Here is a 16,358-nt window from a genome sequence, read left to right as displayed (position 1 = left end):
CAGATACATTTCGGATCTGCTGTCCAGCAAACCACTTCAACTGGGCAAGCACAGCTTGAAACACTCTTGTCTTGTTATCTGGGACCTTAGACACTGCTTTTTTTAGAGTTTCAGCAAGGACTGTCAAAGTGCAAGCAGACCCAAAAACAATACCTAAAAGAAAGTGTAACATTATTAAATGCACTTTTGTAATTTATTTGATCGTACAAATATTTCCAAACCTATCTAAATACAGTTTTATGATATTTCATTCAGATTTATTGTATATTAAACATGCCACGAAGCTTCATACCAGATTTTCTGCACCACTTTTAAATAAGTTGAGCTGCATGAGCCATTCTGTCAACTGTCCTATAAATCTACAGTCTATTTATTCTGACAAAATATCCCCCATTTTACTCCATCTTGACAAGAACCAGTATAAATAAAGAGCATGTTTGATTAGATAGATAGCAGGTAAGTTTAAATACACTTTACAGGTGCTGAAATAAATTAACTTTTCGATGATATTCCAATTTATTGAGATGCACCTGTATATAACTCTTACACAGCTACTCCAAGAAAATCACACCATCAAATCACATAAATAACAGCTAAATGGAGTCTACAAAACACAGGAGTAGTTTTGGAGAGCCTGGTTGGCACATCATTGTATGATTGTGGCAAAAGTAATCCATGAACATTAGAACATTCTAGATGAGAACAGGCCATTCAAGCACAACAAAGCTTGCCAGTCCTATTCACTTAATTCTTCTAAAAAAGCATCAAGTCTGGTTTTGAAAGTCGCTAAAGTCTTACTGTCTACCACGCTACTTGGTAGCTTATTCCAAGTGTCTATCATTCTCTGTGTAAGAAAAATTTGATATTTTTTGTGCAAAATTTACCCTTAACAAGCTTCCAATTGTGCTCTCATGTTCTTGATGAACTCATTTTAAAATATAGATACAGTCTTTATATAAATATAAAATATAAATACAGTCTTTATACACTGTAGTAATTCCCTTCATAACTTTAAATGCTTCAGTCATTTCACCTCTTAATCTTCATTTTCTTAAACTGAAAAGGCTCAGCTCTTTTAATCTTTCTTCATAGTTCATCCCCTGTAGTCCTGAAATGAGCCTAGTCACTATATAAATTGTTTTTTATTATTATTATTATTATTGTTAGTCACTCTTCTTTGCAACCTTTTTAGCATTGCTATGTCCTTTTTGTAGCCTGGAGACCAAAACTACACACAGTACTGCAGATGAGGCCTCACTAGTGCATTATAAAGCTTGAGCATAACCTCCTTGGGCTTGTACTCTACACATTTTGCTATATAACCTAACATTCTGTTAGCCTTCTTAAAGGCTTTTGAACACTGTCGTGAAGTTGATAGTGTAGAGTCCACTACAACTAAATCCTTCTCATAAGATGTACTCTCAATGTTCAGACCACCCATTATGTATTCAAACCTAATGTGTAATACTTTACATTTACTGACATTAAACTTCATCTGTCACAAATCTACAGAATACTGTGTGCTTTCCAAGTCCCTCTATAATGATTTAACAGATTCCAGATTATCTGCCAACCCACCTATCTTGGTATCATCTGCAAACTTAACCAGCTTGTTAATTATATTCCTATTCAAATCATAGGAATGGTTGCACCATCACCCTTTGCTTTCTGTGTTTGAGCCAATTCTGCACCTATCTAAAAACATCACCCTGAACTCCCACTTCTTTAAGTTTGTTGCTCTACCTTTCATGTGTCACCTGATCAAATGCTTTCTGAAAGTCCACATAAACAATATCATAAGCTCCAGTTTGATAACATCATTTTGTAACTTCCTCATAGAATTCCAGGATGTTAGTAAACATAACCTCCCTCTTCTGAACCCAGGCTGAATGTTCAGAAAAAATCCTGTACTTTCCATGTGTACATCTTATCTTTAATAATTCTTTCCATTAATCCTTCTAGTGATACATGTTAAGCTTACTGGCCTCCAGTTGCTTGGATCTGCTAGGTCATCCTTTTTATAAAACAGGATAATATTTGACATTTTCCAGTCCTTTAGAATTTCCCCAGTGTGCAGTGACTTTTCAAAAGTATGTGTGAAGGGTTTATATATGTACTAGCCAACCTCCTTAAGAACTCAAGAGTAAATACTATCTTGTCATGGAGATTTGTTTGATTTGAACCTATTTAATATGAGTAGTACTTCTCCCTCTACCATTTCCAAATCAATCAATATCTCCTAAAACCTGTTAAAGAATATATCAGTTCGGCTTGGCCAGTTCATCTCCATTTCTGTTTAAATACAAACACATTACATTGACTTCCTGTTTTATTATAAGGAAAGTTCATTTACATAAACCATTCATGCAGCTTCCTTTGAATATGTCACCTAGTATAAATATGCCATGTTCTATAGGTTGATACTTTGTAGAAATATATCCATCCATCCATCCATCCATCCATTGTCTCCCGCTTATCCGAGGTCGGGTCGCGGGGGCAGCAGCTTGAGCAGAGATGCCCAGACTTCCCTCTCCCCGGCCACTTCTTCTAGCTCTTCCGGGAGAATCCCAAGGCGTTCCCAGGCCAGTCGAGAGACATAGTCCCTCCAACGTGTCCTGGGTCTTCCCCGGGGCCTCCTCCCAGTTAGACGTGCCCGGAACACCTCACCAGGGAGGCGTCCAGGAGGCATCCTGATCAGATGCCCGAGCCACCTCATCTGACTCCTCTCGATGCGGAGGAGCAGCGGCTCTACTCTGAGCCCCTCCCGGATGACTGAGCTTCTCACCCACATCTTTAAGGGAAAGCCCAGACACCCTGCGGAGGAAACTCATTTCAGCCGCTTGTATTCGCGATCTCGTTCTTTCGGTCACTACCCATAGCTCATGACCATAGGTGAGGGTAGGAACATAGATCGACTGGTAAATTGAGAGCTTCGCCTTGCGGTTCAGCTCCTTTTTCACTACGACAGACCGATGCAGCGCCCACATTACTGCGGATGCCGCACCGATCCGCCTGTCGATCTCACGCTCCATTCTTCCCTCACTCGTGAACAAGACCTCGAGATACTTGAACTCCTCCACTTGGGGCAGGATCTTGCTACCAACCCTGAGAGGGCACTCCACCCTTTTCCGGCTGAGGACCATGGTCTCGGATTTGGAGGTGCTGATTCTCATCCCAGCTGCTTCACACTCGGCTGCGAACCGATCCAGAGAGAGCTGAAGATCACGGCCTGATGAAGCAAACAGGACAACATCATCTGCAAAAAGCAGTGACCCAATCCTGAGCCCACCAAACCGGACCCCCTCAACGCCCTGGCTGCGCCTAGAAATTCTGTCCATAAAAGTTATGAACAGAATCGGTGACAAAGGGCAGCCCTGGCGGAGTCCAAATCTCACTGGAAACGGGTTCGACATACTGCCGGCAATGCGGACCAGGCTCTGGCACCGATCGTACAGGGACCTTCCAATGAGGAAGCAGAGCCTGGGGACTCAGAGGTGGGCTCCCCCATCTCTGGGACTGAGGTCACCGAGGTGGTCAAAAAACTCCTTGGTGGCAGGGCCCCGGGGGTGGATGAGATATGCCCGGAGTTCCTCAAGGCTCTGGATGTTGTAGGACTGTCTTGGTTGACACGCCTCTGCAACATTGCATGGACATCAGGGACAGTGCCTCTGGATTGGCAGACCGGGGTGGTAGTCCCCCTCTTTAAGAAGGGGGATCGGAGGGTGTGTTCCAACTACAGAGGGATCACACTCCTCAGCCTCCCTGGAAAAGTCTATTCAGGGGTCCTGGAGAGGAGGGTCCGTCGGATAGTCGAGCCTCGGATTCAGGAGGAACAGTGTGGTTTTCGTCCTGGTCGCGGAACAGTGGACCAGCTCTATACCCTTAGCAGGGTCCTGGAGGGTGCATGGGAGTTTGCCCAACCAGTCTACATGTGTTTTGTGGACTTGGAAAAGGCATTCGACCATGTCCCTCGGGGAATCCTGTGGGGGGTACTCTCGAGAGTATGGGGTACCGGCCCCCCTGATAAGGGCTGTTCGGTCCCTGTACGATCGGTGCCAGAGCCTGGTCCGCATTGCAGTAAGTCGAACCCGTTTCCAGTGAGAGTTGGACTCCGCCAGGGCTGCCCTTTGTCACCGATTCTGTTCATAACTTTAGAAATATATTAATACTTTTAATACCAACTACAGTAAGTGAAAAAACAGTTAATTACTGTAGGGAACATAATATATTTTGCACAAATTATGATTAAAATGAATATTGCTTTTATTATGTTGTATATAAAAGACTCAAATATTCATGTTTTTAAACATGGTAATGTTTGGTAGATTTAAATAGTGCTGAAATTACAGAGAAATCTGACATTTTTAATTTTGTTAAGCTTGTATTTCAGAAATTGTATTCAATTAATATAAAGCAAATTACTTTATTATTTTATATTATTACTTATATTCTTACTGTTTTGTAAGTTGAACTGTGGTACTAATTGATTACTAGTTTTTTTCTGTTCAGAAAATTGTATTTCTATTAAACTTAATGCCTAATTTTTATTCACACCATCAAATTTGGTTGCTAGCCATCAGTTTATTTATTTACCAAACATGATACACATGATTTATGGCATACATTGTCAGGTTTGTGTTGGTGCAGCCCAAAAGTAGAACATTTTTCTCTATTATAAAAAAAAAATCTTGTAAGGAGACAAGACGTGATTTTCTCAGAGAGACACTTACACATCTCACGAGATGAGTCTTTGTGCCAAGAGATTTAACCAAGCCCGGGGCCGGAAATAAAAGACAAAGAGTAGATGACAAAGTAGAATGTCATAAAGAATTAAAAAATGTTGGCACGGTACACATGCAGAGCAGGTTAGAGATAATGGAAGTAGGCAAATTCGAAGGTCTCAAAAAAGGATAGTGAAGATCACCTTAGCGCAAACAAACGTAAAATATTACCGGCGAAATAATGGAACAGCAAAAAGAGATCAAATAGATTGTTCAGATTTAAACTTTAAGTTGGAGACTTGTAGATCATCTAATTCGTGTTGCCAGCAAGAATTAAAAGATTGCAAAAACGTTGGCGCGGTATGAAATCCCGTGAGACGGAGACTTTTAACATGAGATTCTTTCATGTCATGCCCTACTTACAACTATTTTCAAACAAGACCACAGTCATCTAACCAATTGTGTGAATGCTTTTGTCAGACACAGTTCCTGCGCTCTCAGCTCTTATAAATTTTATCAGGGCAATAATAGCATACATTCTAGTTGACATGTCAATGACTAAGGGAAGAAGAAAGAGCATGGACAAACATTGGAAAAAGTTGTTTTACTTATTAAAGAGAAAGAAATAATATTCACTCAAAGGGCAGTTATACGTTGCGTTGTCACAATGTAAGTCCAAACACGGAATCAAAATTCAATGCGATCATGAAGAACATGTTAATTCCAAATATTGTTTTTACTAAGGTTTTAAAGAAAAAGTGAAAATAATGAATATGTAACAATCCCCATGAAAATAACATTCTCTTTAAATTGTATATCCGGTTAACCAATCCCAGGGTTGGGCAAGTGAAGCCCCCTAGTATTTATTAGAAACACCATGCAGATACTATTACAAAGTAACATATTTTGGTTAAATTGAAATAAAGTAGTACAAAAGTGGCAAGCTTCACCTTTACTTGGTGTGAACAGAAATGTCAGGATGCTTTTATTGAATCACTCACAAACAAAAAAAAAGACAAGGTAATGCTCTACCTTAAGTTAAGGAGCATTTTAAGAAGTACACTTATATCATAACAGTGAGTGGGCAACAGCTTTCATGCTACTGCACATTGTGGCATGACACAAAATTTGCCCCCAAATGAGGAACAGATTACAGAGCAAGGTCACAAAATATTTTTGTGCATAAAGCAAATGATATTTGTAAGATTATTAATTAACTGGTTGTTAGGATTATGCAAATAATACTGTTTTTGATTTATTTCTTTATGTTTTGTCACTCTTGGGTCACAAAGTTGCACATTAGCGCTCAGGGTTTTCAAAGAGACAGAAACTTTATTCCAGTCCAGGCAGAACAAACACAAGTCTCTTTCAGGAGTGATCAGGCTGCACAAAGGACAACAGTCACACCAGCTGCCTCAGCTCCGCCTCTTGTTCAAAAGAACACAAAATCTTCCTCCGCAAGGGGGCGCAGCAGCTCGGGAGCCCAGATCGGTGCAGAGGGTGTTTTGGGTAGGAGATGCAAGGCAGTGAGACACCAGGACAGCCGTGGCGCTGTCTTTTATCCTCGGAGAACTCGCACGAGATGCAATTCTCACGGCACGGCAGCAAGCAGCAGGCTAGCTGCTGATGCCACAAAGAGGAGATGAAAAGCTGTGTTTGTTTCCCATTGAATCACTGTTTAAGAGGGGGTTTCGGAGTAGTGTTCACCATGTCTCTCTTGGGACCGCGTTTACCATGTTCATAGTTTTTACTGCACGTTCACAGTTTTTACTGCTTTACCTATGACATAACAATTAATGTTATTACATTGCCCTGTACATTCATCTTTAATGGGTTTTGTGCATTTTAGTTGGTAAGCACATAGTGTACACTCTGCAATACTTGATGTCATGGAGGCATAAGTTGCATTATGTCAAAACTGTTGGAGAATAAAGGAAAGACCTTTGCCAAAAACATTTCAGTCTAGAAATTTTTAGTATCAACTCTAGTTTCACTACTGACTACGAATTTGATGACTGATCTCTAGACTTTTGTTAATGTCTAACTTCCCTTCTGTAACGTCCTGTAAACTATTATTTGTGCCACTCATTTTAATAGAATCAGTCCATCTGGACTCTTATGTAAAAATGGAGATGGTCATAATGTTTGGATTTCAGTTTTATAATGGATATCTTGATTTTTTCTGTCATTTTTTTCCATTCCCTTGCTCTTAAGTTTCTCTTTATTTTGGTTTGCATTTTATATTTATCCTTGCTCTCTTACCTTAGTCTGCGTCAATTATGACTCTCAAGTGCTGCATTTATTTAATGTGCACTTTCCCAAAAGTCCCATATAAGAATGTTGCATGCCACATATTAGTCTGCATAAACAACTGTATTCTTCAGCTTCCTTAAATGGCTTCCCTTTATGTGAAAGGTTTGTGGTCTCTTCCTAGAATTTTGTACGTTTTCTCATTTTGTAATTGAGGATTTTGAGTTTTAGGTGAACTAAGTTAAATTTACTATTAGCTTTGAAGGCTTAGGAGGTATTGATCTTCCCTTCTTGGAATTTCAAAACACATGACACTGGTAAAATCAAATATAAAAAAGTGAAAAAAATGCCTCACTGGAAAAAAAAGTTACATATATTAATAAGCAGAGGTGTGTGACATTGAAATCCAACTTCATTGTAAAATATAAAAAAAAGTTCACTGCTAGTTAAAAACAAAACAGTTTAAACAGGAAGTTTAGCTTCTACCGGTCTTGTAATTTTATATCACTATAATAGTCACTCACCATCCTCGGAGTGCAGGACAGATGTCATTTCAGGAATATAATTAGGTGCTATAATAACTGGATACAACATATTTTTAAATTTCATTTCAATTCCTGGAAAATAAAAAAGATTTATAAATGAATATATTAATCTACTTTAAAGCAATTAATCACCACAATGCAATGGATTTAACAAGAAAGAACCAAAATGAGCAGTATATCTTGAGGCTGACATTGCATGAGAAAATAGAAATAATTTTGTGTTTATTTTCCATCACCTTCAGTCCAATGAAGAGAAATACTTTAAAAAAAACTGGAAATTATGAGGAAGCCCTACAAATATACATAGTTTGACATAAAAACATCATCTTAGGTATCCTGCGGTGGGCTGCGCCCTGTGTTGGCTGGGATTGGCTCCAGCTGACCCCCGTGATCCTGTAGTTAGGATATAGTGGGTTGGATAATGGATGGATGGATGGATCTTACACCTTCTCGAACCGCCACCTTATCGTGGTGGAGGGGTTTGCGTGTCCCAATGATCCTAGGAGCTCTGTTGTCCGGGGCTTTTTGCCCCTGGTAGGGCCACCCAAGGCAAACTGGTCCTAGGTGAGGGATGAGACAACGTGGGGTTCAACATAACCTCCTATGATGAATAAAAAATTTGGACGGCGTTTTTTCTCGCCCGGATGCGGGTCACCGGGGCCCCTCTCTGGAGCCAGGCCTGGAGGTGGGGCTCGATGGCGAGTGCCTGGTGGCCGGGCTTGCACCCATGGGGCTCGGCCGGGCACAGCCCAAAGAGGCAACGTGGTTCCCCCTTCCCATGGACTCACCACCTATGGGAGGGGCCAAGGAGGTCGGGTGCAGTGTGAGTTGGGTGGTTGCCAAAGGCGGGGACCTTGGCGCTCCGATCCTTGACTACAGAAGCTGGCTCTTGGGATGTGGAATGTCACCTCTCTGAAGGGGAAGGAGCCTGAGCTTGTGCGCGAGGTTGAGAGGTAGATATAGATATAGTCGGGATCACCTCGACGCACAGCTTGGACTCTGGAACCAATCTCCTTGAGAGGGGCTGGACTCTGTACCTCTCGGGAGTTGCCCCCGGTGAGAGGCACCGAGCGGGTGTGGGCATACTTATTGCCCTGCGACTTGGAGACTGTACATTGGGGTTAACCCTGGTGGACGAGAGGGTAGCCTCCTTCCACCTTCAGGTGGGGGGATGGGTCCTAACTGTTGTTTGTGCGTATGCACCGAACAGCAGTTCATAGTACCCTCCCTTTTTGGAGTCCACGGAGGGGGTGCTAGAGGGCATACCATCTGGGGACTCCCTCGTACTGCTGGGAGACTTCAATGCTCAAGTGGGCAATGACAGTGAGACCTGGAAGGGCATGACTGGGAGGAATGGCCCCCCCGATCTGAACCTGAGTTGGTTTGTTGTTATTGGACTTCTGTGTTCGTCATGGATTGTCCATAACAAACACCATGTTCAAGCATAGGGGTGTTCATATGTGCACTTGGCACCAGGACACCCTAGGCCTCAGTTCAATGATCGACTTTGTGGTCGTGTCATCGGACTTGCGGCCACATGTCTTGGACACTCGGGTGAAGAGAGGGGCGGAGCTGTCAACTGATCACCACCTGGTGGTGAGTTGGCTTCGATGGTGGGGGGAGGATGCCGGTCAGGCCTGGTAGGCCCAAACGTGTTGTGAGGGTCTGCTGGGAACATCTGGCAGAGCCCCCTGTCAGAAGTAGCTTCAACTCCCACCTCCGGCAGAACTTCGACCACGTCCTGAGGGAGGTGGGGGACATTGAGTCCGAATGGGCCATGTTCCGTGCCTCTATTGTTGAGGCAGCTGACCGGAGCTGTGGCCGTAAAGTGGTCGGTGCCTATCGTGGCGGCAATCCCCGAACCTGTTGGTGGACACCAGCGGTGAGGGATGCTGTCAAGCTGAAGAAGGAGTCCTACAGGACCCTTTTGTCCTGTGGGGCTCTGGAGACAGCTAATAGGTACCGGCAGGCCAAGCAGAATGCGGCTTTGGTGGTTGCTGGGGCAAAAACTCGGGCATGGGAGGAGTTTGGGGAGGCCATGGAAAACGACTTTCGGATGGCGTTGAGGAGATTCTGGTCCACCGTCCGGCGTCTCAGGAGGGGGAAGCAGTGCAGTGTCAACACTGTATATGGTGGGGATGGTGCGCTGCTGACCTCGACTCGGGACCTTGTGGGTCAGTGGGGGGAGTACTTCCAAGACCTCCTCAATCCCACTAACATGCCTTCCAATGAGGAAGCAGAGCCTGGGGACTCGGAGGTGGGCTCCCCCATCTCTGGGACTGAGGTCACCGAGGTGGTCAAAAAACTCCTTGGTGGCAGGGCCCCGGGGGTGGATGAGATACGCCCGGAGTTCCTCAAGGCTCTGGATGTTGTAGGGCTGTCTTGGTTGACACGTCTCTGCAACATCGCATGGACATCAGCAACAGTGCCTCTGGATTGGCAGACTGGGGTGGTGGTCCCCCACTTTAAGAATGGGGACCGGAGGGTGTGTTCCAACTACAGAGGGATCACACTCCTCAGCCTCCCTGGAAAAGTCTATTTGGGGGTTCTGGAGAGAAGGGTCCATTGGATAGTCGAACCTCGGATTCAGGAGGAACAGTGTGGTTTTCGTCCTGGTCGCGGAACAGTGGACCAGCTCTACACCCTTAGCAGAGTCCTGGAGGGTGCATGGGAGTTCCCCCAACCAAACTACCTGTGTTTTGTGGACTTGGAAAAGGCGTTCGACTGTGTCCCTTGGGGAATCCTGTGGGGGGTGCTCCGGGAGTATGGGGTACTGGACCCCCTGATAAGGGCTGTTTGGTCCCTGTACAACTGGTGTCAGAACTTGGTCTGCATTGCCGGCAGTAAGTCGAATCCATTTCCAGTGAGAGTTGGACTCCGCCAGGGCTGGCCTTTGTCACCGATTCTGTTCATAACTTTTATGGACAGAATTTCAAGGCGCAGTCAGGGTGTTGAGGGGGTCCGGTTTGGTGGACTCAGGATTGGGTCACTGCTTTTTGCAGATGATATTGTCCTGTTTGCTTCATCAGGCCATGATCTTCAGCTCTCTCTGGATCGGTTCGCAGCTGAGTGTGAAACGGCTGGGATGGGAATCAGCACCTCCAAATCCGAGACCATGGTCCTCAGCCAGAAAAGGGTGGATTGCCCTCTCAGGGTTGGGAGCGAGATCCTGCCCCAAGTGGAGGAGTTCAAGTATCTCGGGGTCTTGTTCACGAGTGAGGGAAGAATGGAGAGTGAGATCGACAGGCGGATCGGTGCGGCGTCCGCAGTGATGCGGGCTCTGCATCGGTCTGTCGTGGTGAAAAAGGAGCTGAGCCGTAAGGCAAAGTTCTCAATTTACCAGTTGATCTATGTTCCTACCCTCACCTATGGTCATGAGCTATGGGTAGTGACCGAAAGAACGAGATCGCGAATACAAGCGGCTGAAATGAGTTTCCTTTGCAGGGTGTCTGGGCTCTCCCTTAAAGATAGGGTGAGAAGCTCAGTCATCCAGGAGGGGCTCAGAGTAGAGCCGCTGCTCCTCCACATCAAGAGGAGTCAGATGAGGTGGCTCGGGCATCTGATCAGGATGTCTCCTGGACGCCTCCCTGGTGAGGTGTTCCGGGCACGTCCAACCGGGAGGAGGCCCCGGGGAAGACCCAGGACACGCTGGAGGGACTATGTCTCCCGGCTGGCCTGGGAACGCCTTGGGATTCTCCCGGAAGAGCTAGAAGAAGTGGCCGGGGAGAGGGAAGTCTGGGTATGTCTGCTCAAGCTGCTGCCCCCACGACCCGACCTCAGATAAGCAGAAGAGGATGGATGGATGGATGGATGGATGGATGGATGGATGGATGGATGGATGGATGGATGGATGGATGGATGGATGGATGGATGGATGGATCTTAGGTATCCTTCTGAAGAGACATACCCTCTGTGGTTACAAAAGTTTGCCATTTCTTTGACATTTTCTACCTTTGTTTTAAAATTTTCTTTAAATGATCACATAAAGTAGTAATCATTGTAAAGTGTTTTCCTTACCTACTTCTGTATTTCCAACCACAAGCTTTGCGTCTGGATGTTTTGCCTTAAGACACAGGAGATCACTGAGAGAATTAGGTTGAATCCACGAGACACGTTCACCTTGAAACTGAACTTGTGTAGATGTTTTTTGTATAAGCATCTTATAGAGAAAAAAGTACATGTTTATTAATAGCATAATGTGGCTTATTTATCAGTTTATCTACTTAGAAATTTTTGATCTCAGAACACTGATTATAATGTGATGAAACTAAAATAATAGGAAACCCAGGTGGAAATTAATTCACTATTGAGGGGAACATGATCTGAGAAAATTTTCAATGCTTGACCTATATAGTTGTTTTTAGTATCAAGTTGTTAGCAAGATTTAAGAATGTCCAGTTATTCTTATTAATTAAAATTAACATTGTATTCTTAATCCACACCTAAAACAACACTCTTGTTTCCCCTCTGTTTATAAGTACCTATCATGGTGAAAGTGCCTCCTTTTAAAAATATGCTGATTTTAATCACATACCAGACATTAGTATATTACCCCAACTAAATAATGTAAAAAAACATTAAAGATACTGTATATTCTTATACAGTATATGTGTTGGTCTCTAACTTAAATTTAAATTTTATTGATTGGTTTATTAGTTTATCTGAAAATTTTCTGAAATGTGTAGAGAAAAGCCCATGAAGAAAAAAGGAGAAGGTTAAAACTTGGACAGCAACCAGGTGCAGTATTTATACCCATGATGCCAGTACTGCTGCCTGAATTTACAAATATTAATTCCAATGCAGGATCATTGTTAGGACACATGGTAGAAATTAACAGGGGATGGGAAGCCATTGCATTATGGAGCACTCTCATTATACTCCCAATGCAAGGTTTTTGGTTTTTTTTTGTGTACTACTAAAATAATTTTTAATGTAGTACTTTTGAATGAATGAGACATGTAGGAGCAGTCACTCCATTTTGCCAGATCAGTTGTATACCACAGTCCATACAGTACTGTATGTAATCCGCAAAGCAGGCATTTTTGCTGCTTTTTTATACTACAGTTGCATATCAAGATAAATGTTCTTGCTTGGCCTTGTGTGTTGTAAGAGTTGAATATGAACCCTGGTTCGAAGTGCACCTAGCATGTGCTGAGTCTCATAAGCTTAAAGGCTGAACATGTAATTTTAACATTGACTATGAGCAAGGTATTTTTAGTTATTTTATAGCAAAAATATATTCAGTTTAAGAGAAAAGGTCATATTTAAGGCATAATCATTGTTGTATTATAATTCTTATGCTAAGTTTCCTGTTGATGTTTTCAACTGGATTCAAAAAAAGAAAACCATTGTCTCTTAAATCATAACAACAGGATAAATGTGCAAAATCTCATGGTCATAAACACACTTGTTAAATACATTTAATAAAACCACGTACTCCTAAGCTTACAGGACTATCAATCAACCTAGCGGACTGGGTTAACTGTGATTATTTAAGGTTATCAACGTTAGTCATGTCCTGTTAGCAACTGGGTGTAGCCAATCATGTTAAAAGTTTTCTGATTATCTAATGAATTCCTTGGAATTGTGATCTAATCAATGAAGTATACATATAGTGCAGAAGACGCTCCTTTTTTGTAACACTTGCTAATTAGTTGCTTGCGCTCCAAAGGTTACCTCTTGCAAGATTTAGATAATATATAAGAATGATTAATGTTTTCTTCTGGCTGTGTTTTATTGCCTAAACCTAGGCAATCCAGTGGGGGGTGCCCATAAATTTCTTCCACAGTGTACTGTACATGGACAAACAACACAACTAACACTCTGTTTGGGATTTTGAGTAGCTACATGTAGAGAACAATAGGCCACATGAGACATTTTATTGGCAGCATGCTCAGAATTAATATATAAAAAATAAATATTCAAGTATGTTTAGCATTTAGAGTTTCATTTTAGGCCCATCTTTTCCATTTACTCACACTAACTGGGGGTGTGGCTTTTTTTTTTCTTTACAATACAGTACACACCTACAAAACTTCAGACTCAATACAACTGTCTGATCACATAATTTTAGATTATTTTTGCATACTAGCAATGACCTACACAATCCACCAATAACATAGACAACAACAACATTGATAATAATAATAATAATCCTCAAACTGTAGCATAGCAGACACAGACAGACAAGGCACAATAAAATTAAACCTCTTGAACCCATTGATAAAGGCTGATTTAATTTAAACTATAATTATCTCCCAGATAGACTTACATTAAAACTTAAAATTTGGCAAATATTGTTCTCTGTTGTTCTGCCCTATCTAAAATATTCACTCTTGGCATGCTAAAGCAGTTCTTTTGCAGGAAAATCTCTGTGAGACTGTGCATTGATTGGATAGTTAGATTGCATTATTTGCATATAGGCAATACAGTAAATGGAATCGTAGGCAAAGACTCCTATTAAAAAATAACCATTATACTTCAATTACATTGAATTTTGTGATTATATTAGGTTTGTCAGTTTATTTTATTAATGTAAATGACATGTTACAGAGCTGTCTTGGTAAGATTTTAACTAGACTGTCACCATCATCATATATGGTACATGTTTAGCTGGAGGTTTAAATAGAAACCTATAGGATTTCTGATTGTGATAATATGATTATATGGAAAAATGCTACAAGCAATAAATAAACAAACAAATTAATAAAACTGGCTTCTGAGATAGAGTTGTAAACATACGTTGCTATAAGTATCTAAAGTACCCACTCGACATTCTCAATTTGAAAATTCAATGGTTTGTATTCCAACCCTCCATACTGCGCTGTCCCCAGTCGGTCTCCAGATTTCAATGTACAGGTTTAGCAGTGATGGTTCCACTCAAAGCAAAGGGGGTGGTGGAATGCCATTTACAACTTTGCCTGGGGAAGAAAAATTGCTAGAGCTTCTCTGTTTATTCCTATAATTCAACACGTGGTTTTGAAAAAAAATTTCATTTCAATAAACTGAATAATTTCTTTAGCACTGATTGTATACAGTATAGCTAGGTTTCCTATTAACAGTCTTTTATCATAAAAATTACCAGGTGTAGTCAGTAGAATGTAGAAATAGTTAAAGAATCCAACCATGATTTGTTAAGACTCCAGCAAAAATTAAATTCTCTTTGTTTCTTCCCCAGTCTTATAAGGTTGATCTAAACCTAAATAATCTAAGCCATGCACAACTCAGTAAGAAATGAACAGACTAAGTTGTTTATAAGAAGCAGAAATTCAACATATGAAAAAATCAATGTTTCTTCTCTATAACCATGGTTTAAATATGCTCCTTAATATATTAGGTATTCATATAAAGTTTATTTATTGATATTATCAGTATCTACAGTGGTGTTTCTTCAGAACATTGATGTACATTGATGAATGAAAGTCAGTGTTGTATGTGCTCAATTGCTCATCCAGGTTTTCCTGTCACAGTGTGAAAAGCATGCATAAGTTTATTAATCTTATTCAGGGGGAAACATATTTTCACAAACACTTTCACAACCAGCTATTAGATGTGATCAATTTTGTTTGGATAAATAATATGTTATTAACTATACCTGCTGTCATAAAAGAGCATTTTAAACATGCATCCAAGTAAATGTTATTCGTCTTAATTATTTTACAAGATTTCTTTAAAGAAAAAATTAGCAAAGAATTATCCTACCAGTAGTTCTGGTGGAAAGATGGGTTCTTGAGTTGGATCCAATGGCTTGAACTCGGAGGAGTCAAATAATCTAGATGTGAAGTCAGTCTGCAAAGTACAGTTCTATAGATTAAAAAAAATGCAAAATAAGATACCCTTCATGTATTCTTCAAAGCATGCTTTTTAAAACAATTTCTTCAAATTTGGTATTAAGTGTTCTACAATATAAATCTAGAACAGGGTCACTCAACCTTCTGCCTTGGTGTACCACCAAGTGCTAACATTTTTTTTCTGTCTTAAATTGAGTACTGAACTGTTGCAAGGTAAAAAGGTGAAATTTTGTTTTCCACCAAAAATATTATATTTGAGGGTGTTAAAAAGGGCTACAAAAAGTGTCCAGAAGCCATTAAGAAGGCTAACAGAATGTTAGGTTATATAGCACAATGTGTGGAGTACAAGTCCATCCATCCATCCATCCATCCATTGTCTCCCGCTTATCCGAGGTTGGGTCGCGGGGGCAGCAGCTTGGGCAGAGATGCCCAGACTTCCCTCTCCCCGGCCACTTCTTCTAGCTCTTCCGGGAGAATCCCAAGGCGTTCCCAGGCCAGTCGAGAGACATAGTCCCTCCAGCGTGTCCTGGGTCTTCCCCGGGGCCTCCTCCCGGTTGGACGTGCCCGGAACACCTCACCAGGGAGGCGTCCAGGAGGCATCCTGATCAGATGCCCGAGCCACCTCATCTGACTCCTCTCGATGCGGAGGAGCAGCGGCTCTACTCTGAGCCCCTCCCGGATGACTGAGCTTCTCACCCTATCTTTAAGGGAAAGCCCAGACACCCTGCGGAGGAAACTCATTTCAGCCGTTTGTATTCGCGATCTCGTTCTTTCGGTCACTACCCATAGCTCATGACCATAGGTGAGGGTAGGAACATAGATCGACTGGTAAATTGAGAGCTTTGCCTTGCGGCTCAGCTCCTTTTTCACCACGACAGACCGATGCAGCGCCCATATTACTGCGGATGCCGCACCGATCCGCCTGTCGATCTCACGCTCCATTCTTCCCTCACTCGTGAACAAGACCCCGAGATACTTGAACTCCTCCACTTGGGGCAGGATCTCGCTACCAACCCTGAGAGAGCACTCCACCCTTTTCCGGCTGAGGACCA

General features: G+C 42.2%; 1 protein-coding gene across 2 annotated transcripts in view; it reads right to left on the bottom strand.

Annotated features, from left to right (window-relative positions):
• The window catches only part of xdh (xanthine dehydrogenase), a 252,474-nt gene that overhangs the window by 178,819 nt on the left and 57,297 nt on the right, over window positions 1-16,358 (bottom strand). Inside the window, exons 8-11 of one of the 2 annotated variants that reach the window (XM_051924248.1) lie at window positions 15,218-15,319; window positions 11,534-11,675; window positions 7,496-7,588; window positions 2-153 (exon numbers count right to left, since the gene is read on the bottom strand). In XM_051924248.1, the coding sequence (XP_051780208.1) occupies window positions 2-153; window positions 7,496-7,588; window positions 11,534-11,675; window positions 15,218-15,319 (489 nt within the window). The remainder of the gene's footprint in view (window position 1; window positions 154-7,495; window positions 7,589-11,533; window positions 11,676-15,217; window positions 15,320-16,358) is intronic. The other variant, XM_051924249.1, reaches the window with a different exon arrangement.

This window comes from Erpetoichthys calabaricus, chromosome 3, assembly GCF_900747795.2.
Source record: "Erpetoichthys calabaricus chromosome 3, fErpCal1.3, whole genome shotgun sequence".
Taxonomy (NCBI): domain Eukaryota; kingdom Metazoa; phylum Chordata; class Cladistia; order Polypteriformes; family Polypteridae; genus Erpetoichthys; species Erpetoichthys calabaricus.
Note: the sequence above shows the minus strand (reverse complement) of the source record. Positions and strands in the feature narration are given on the sequence as shown.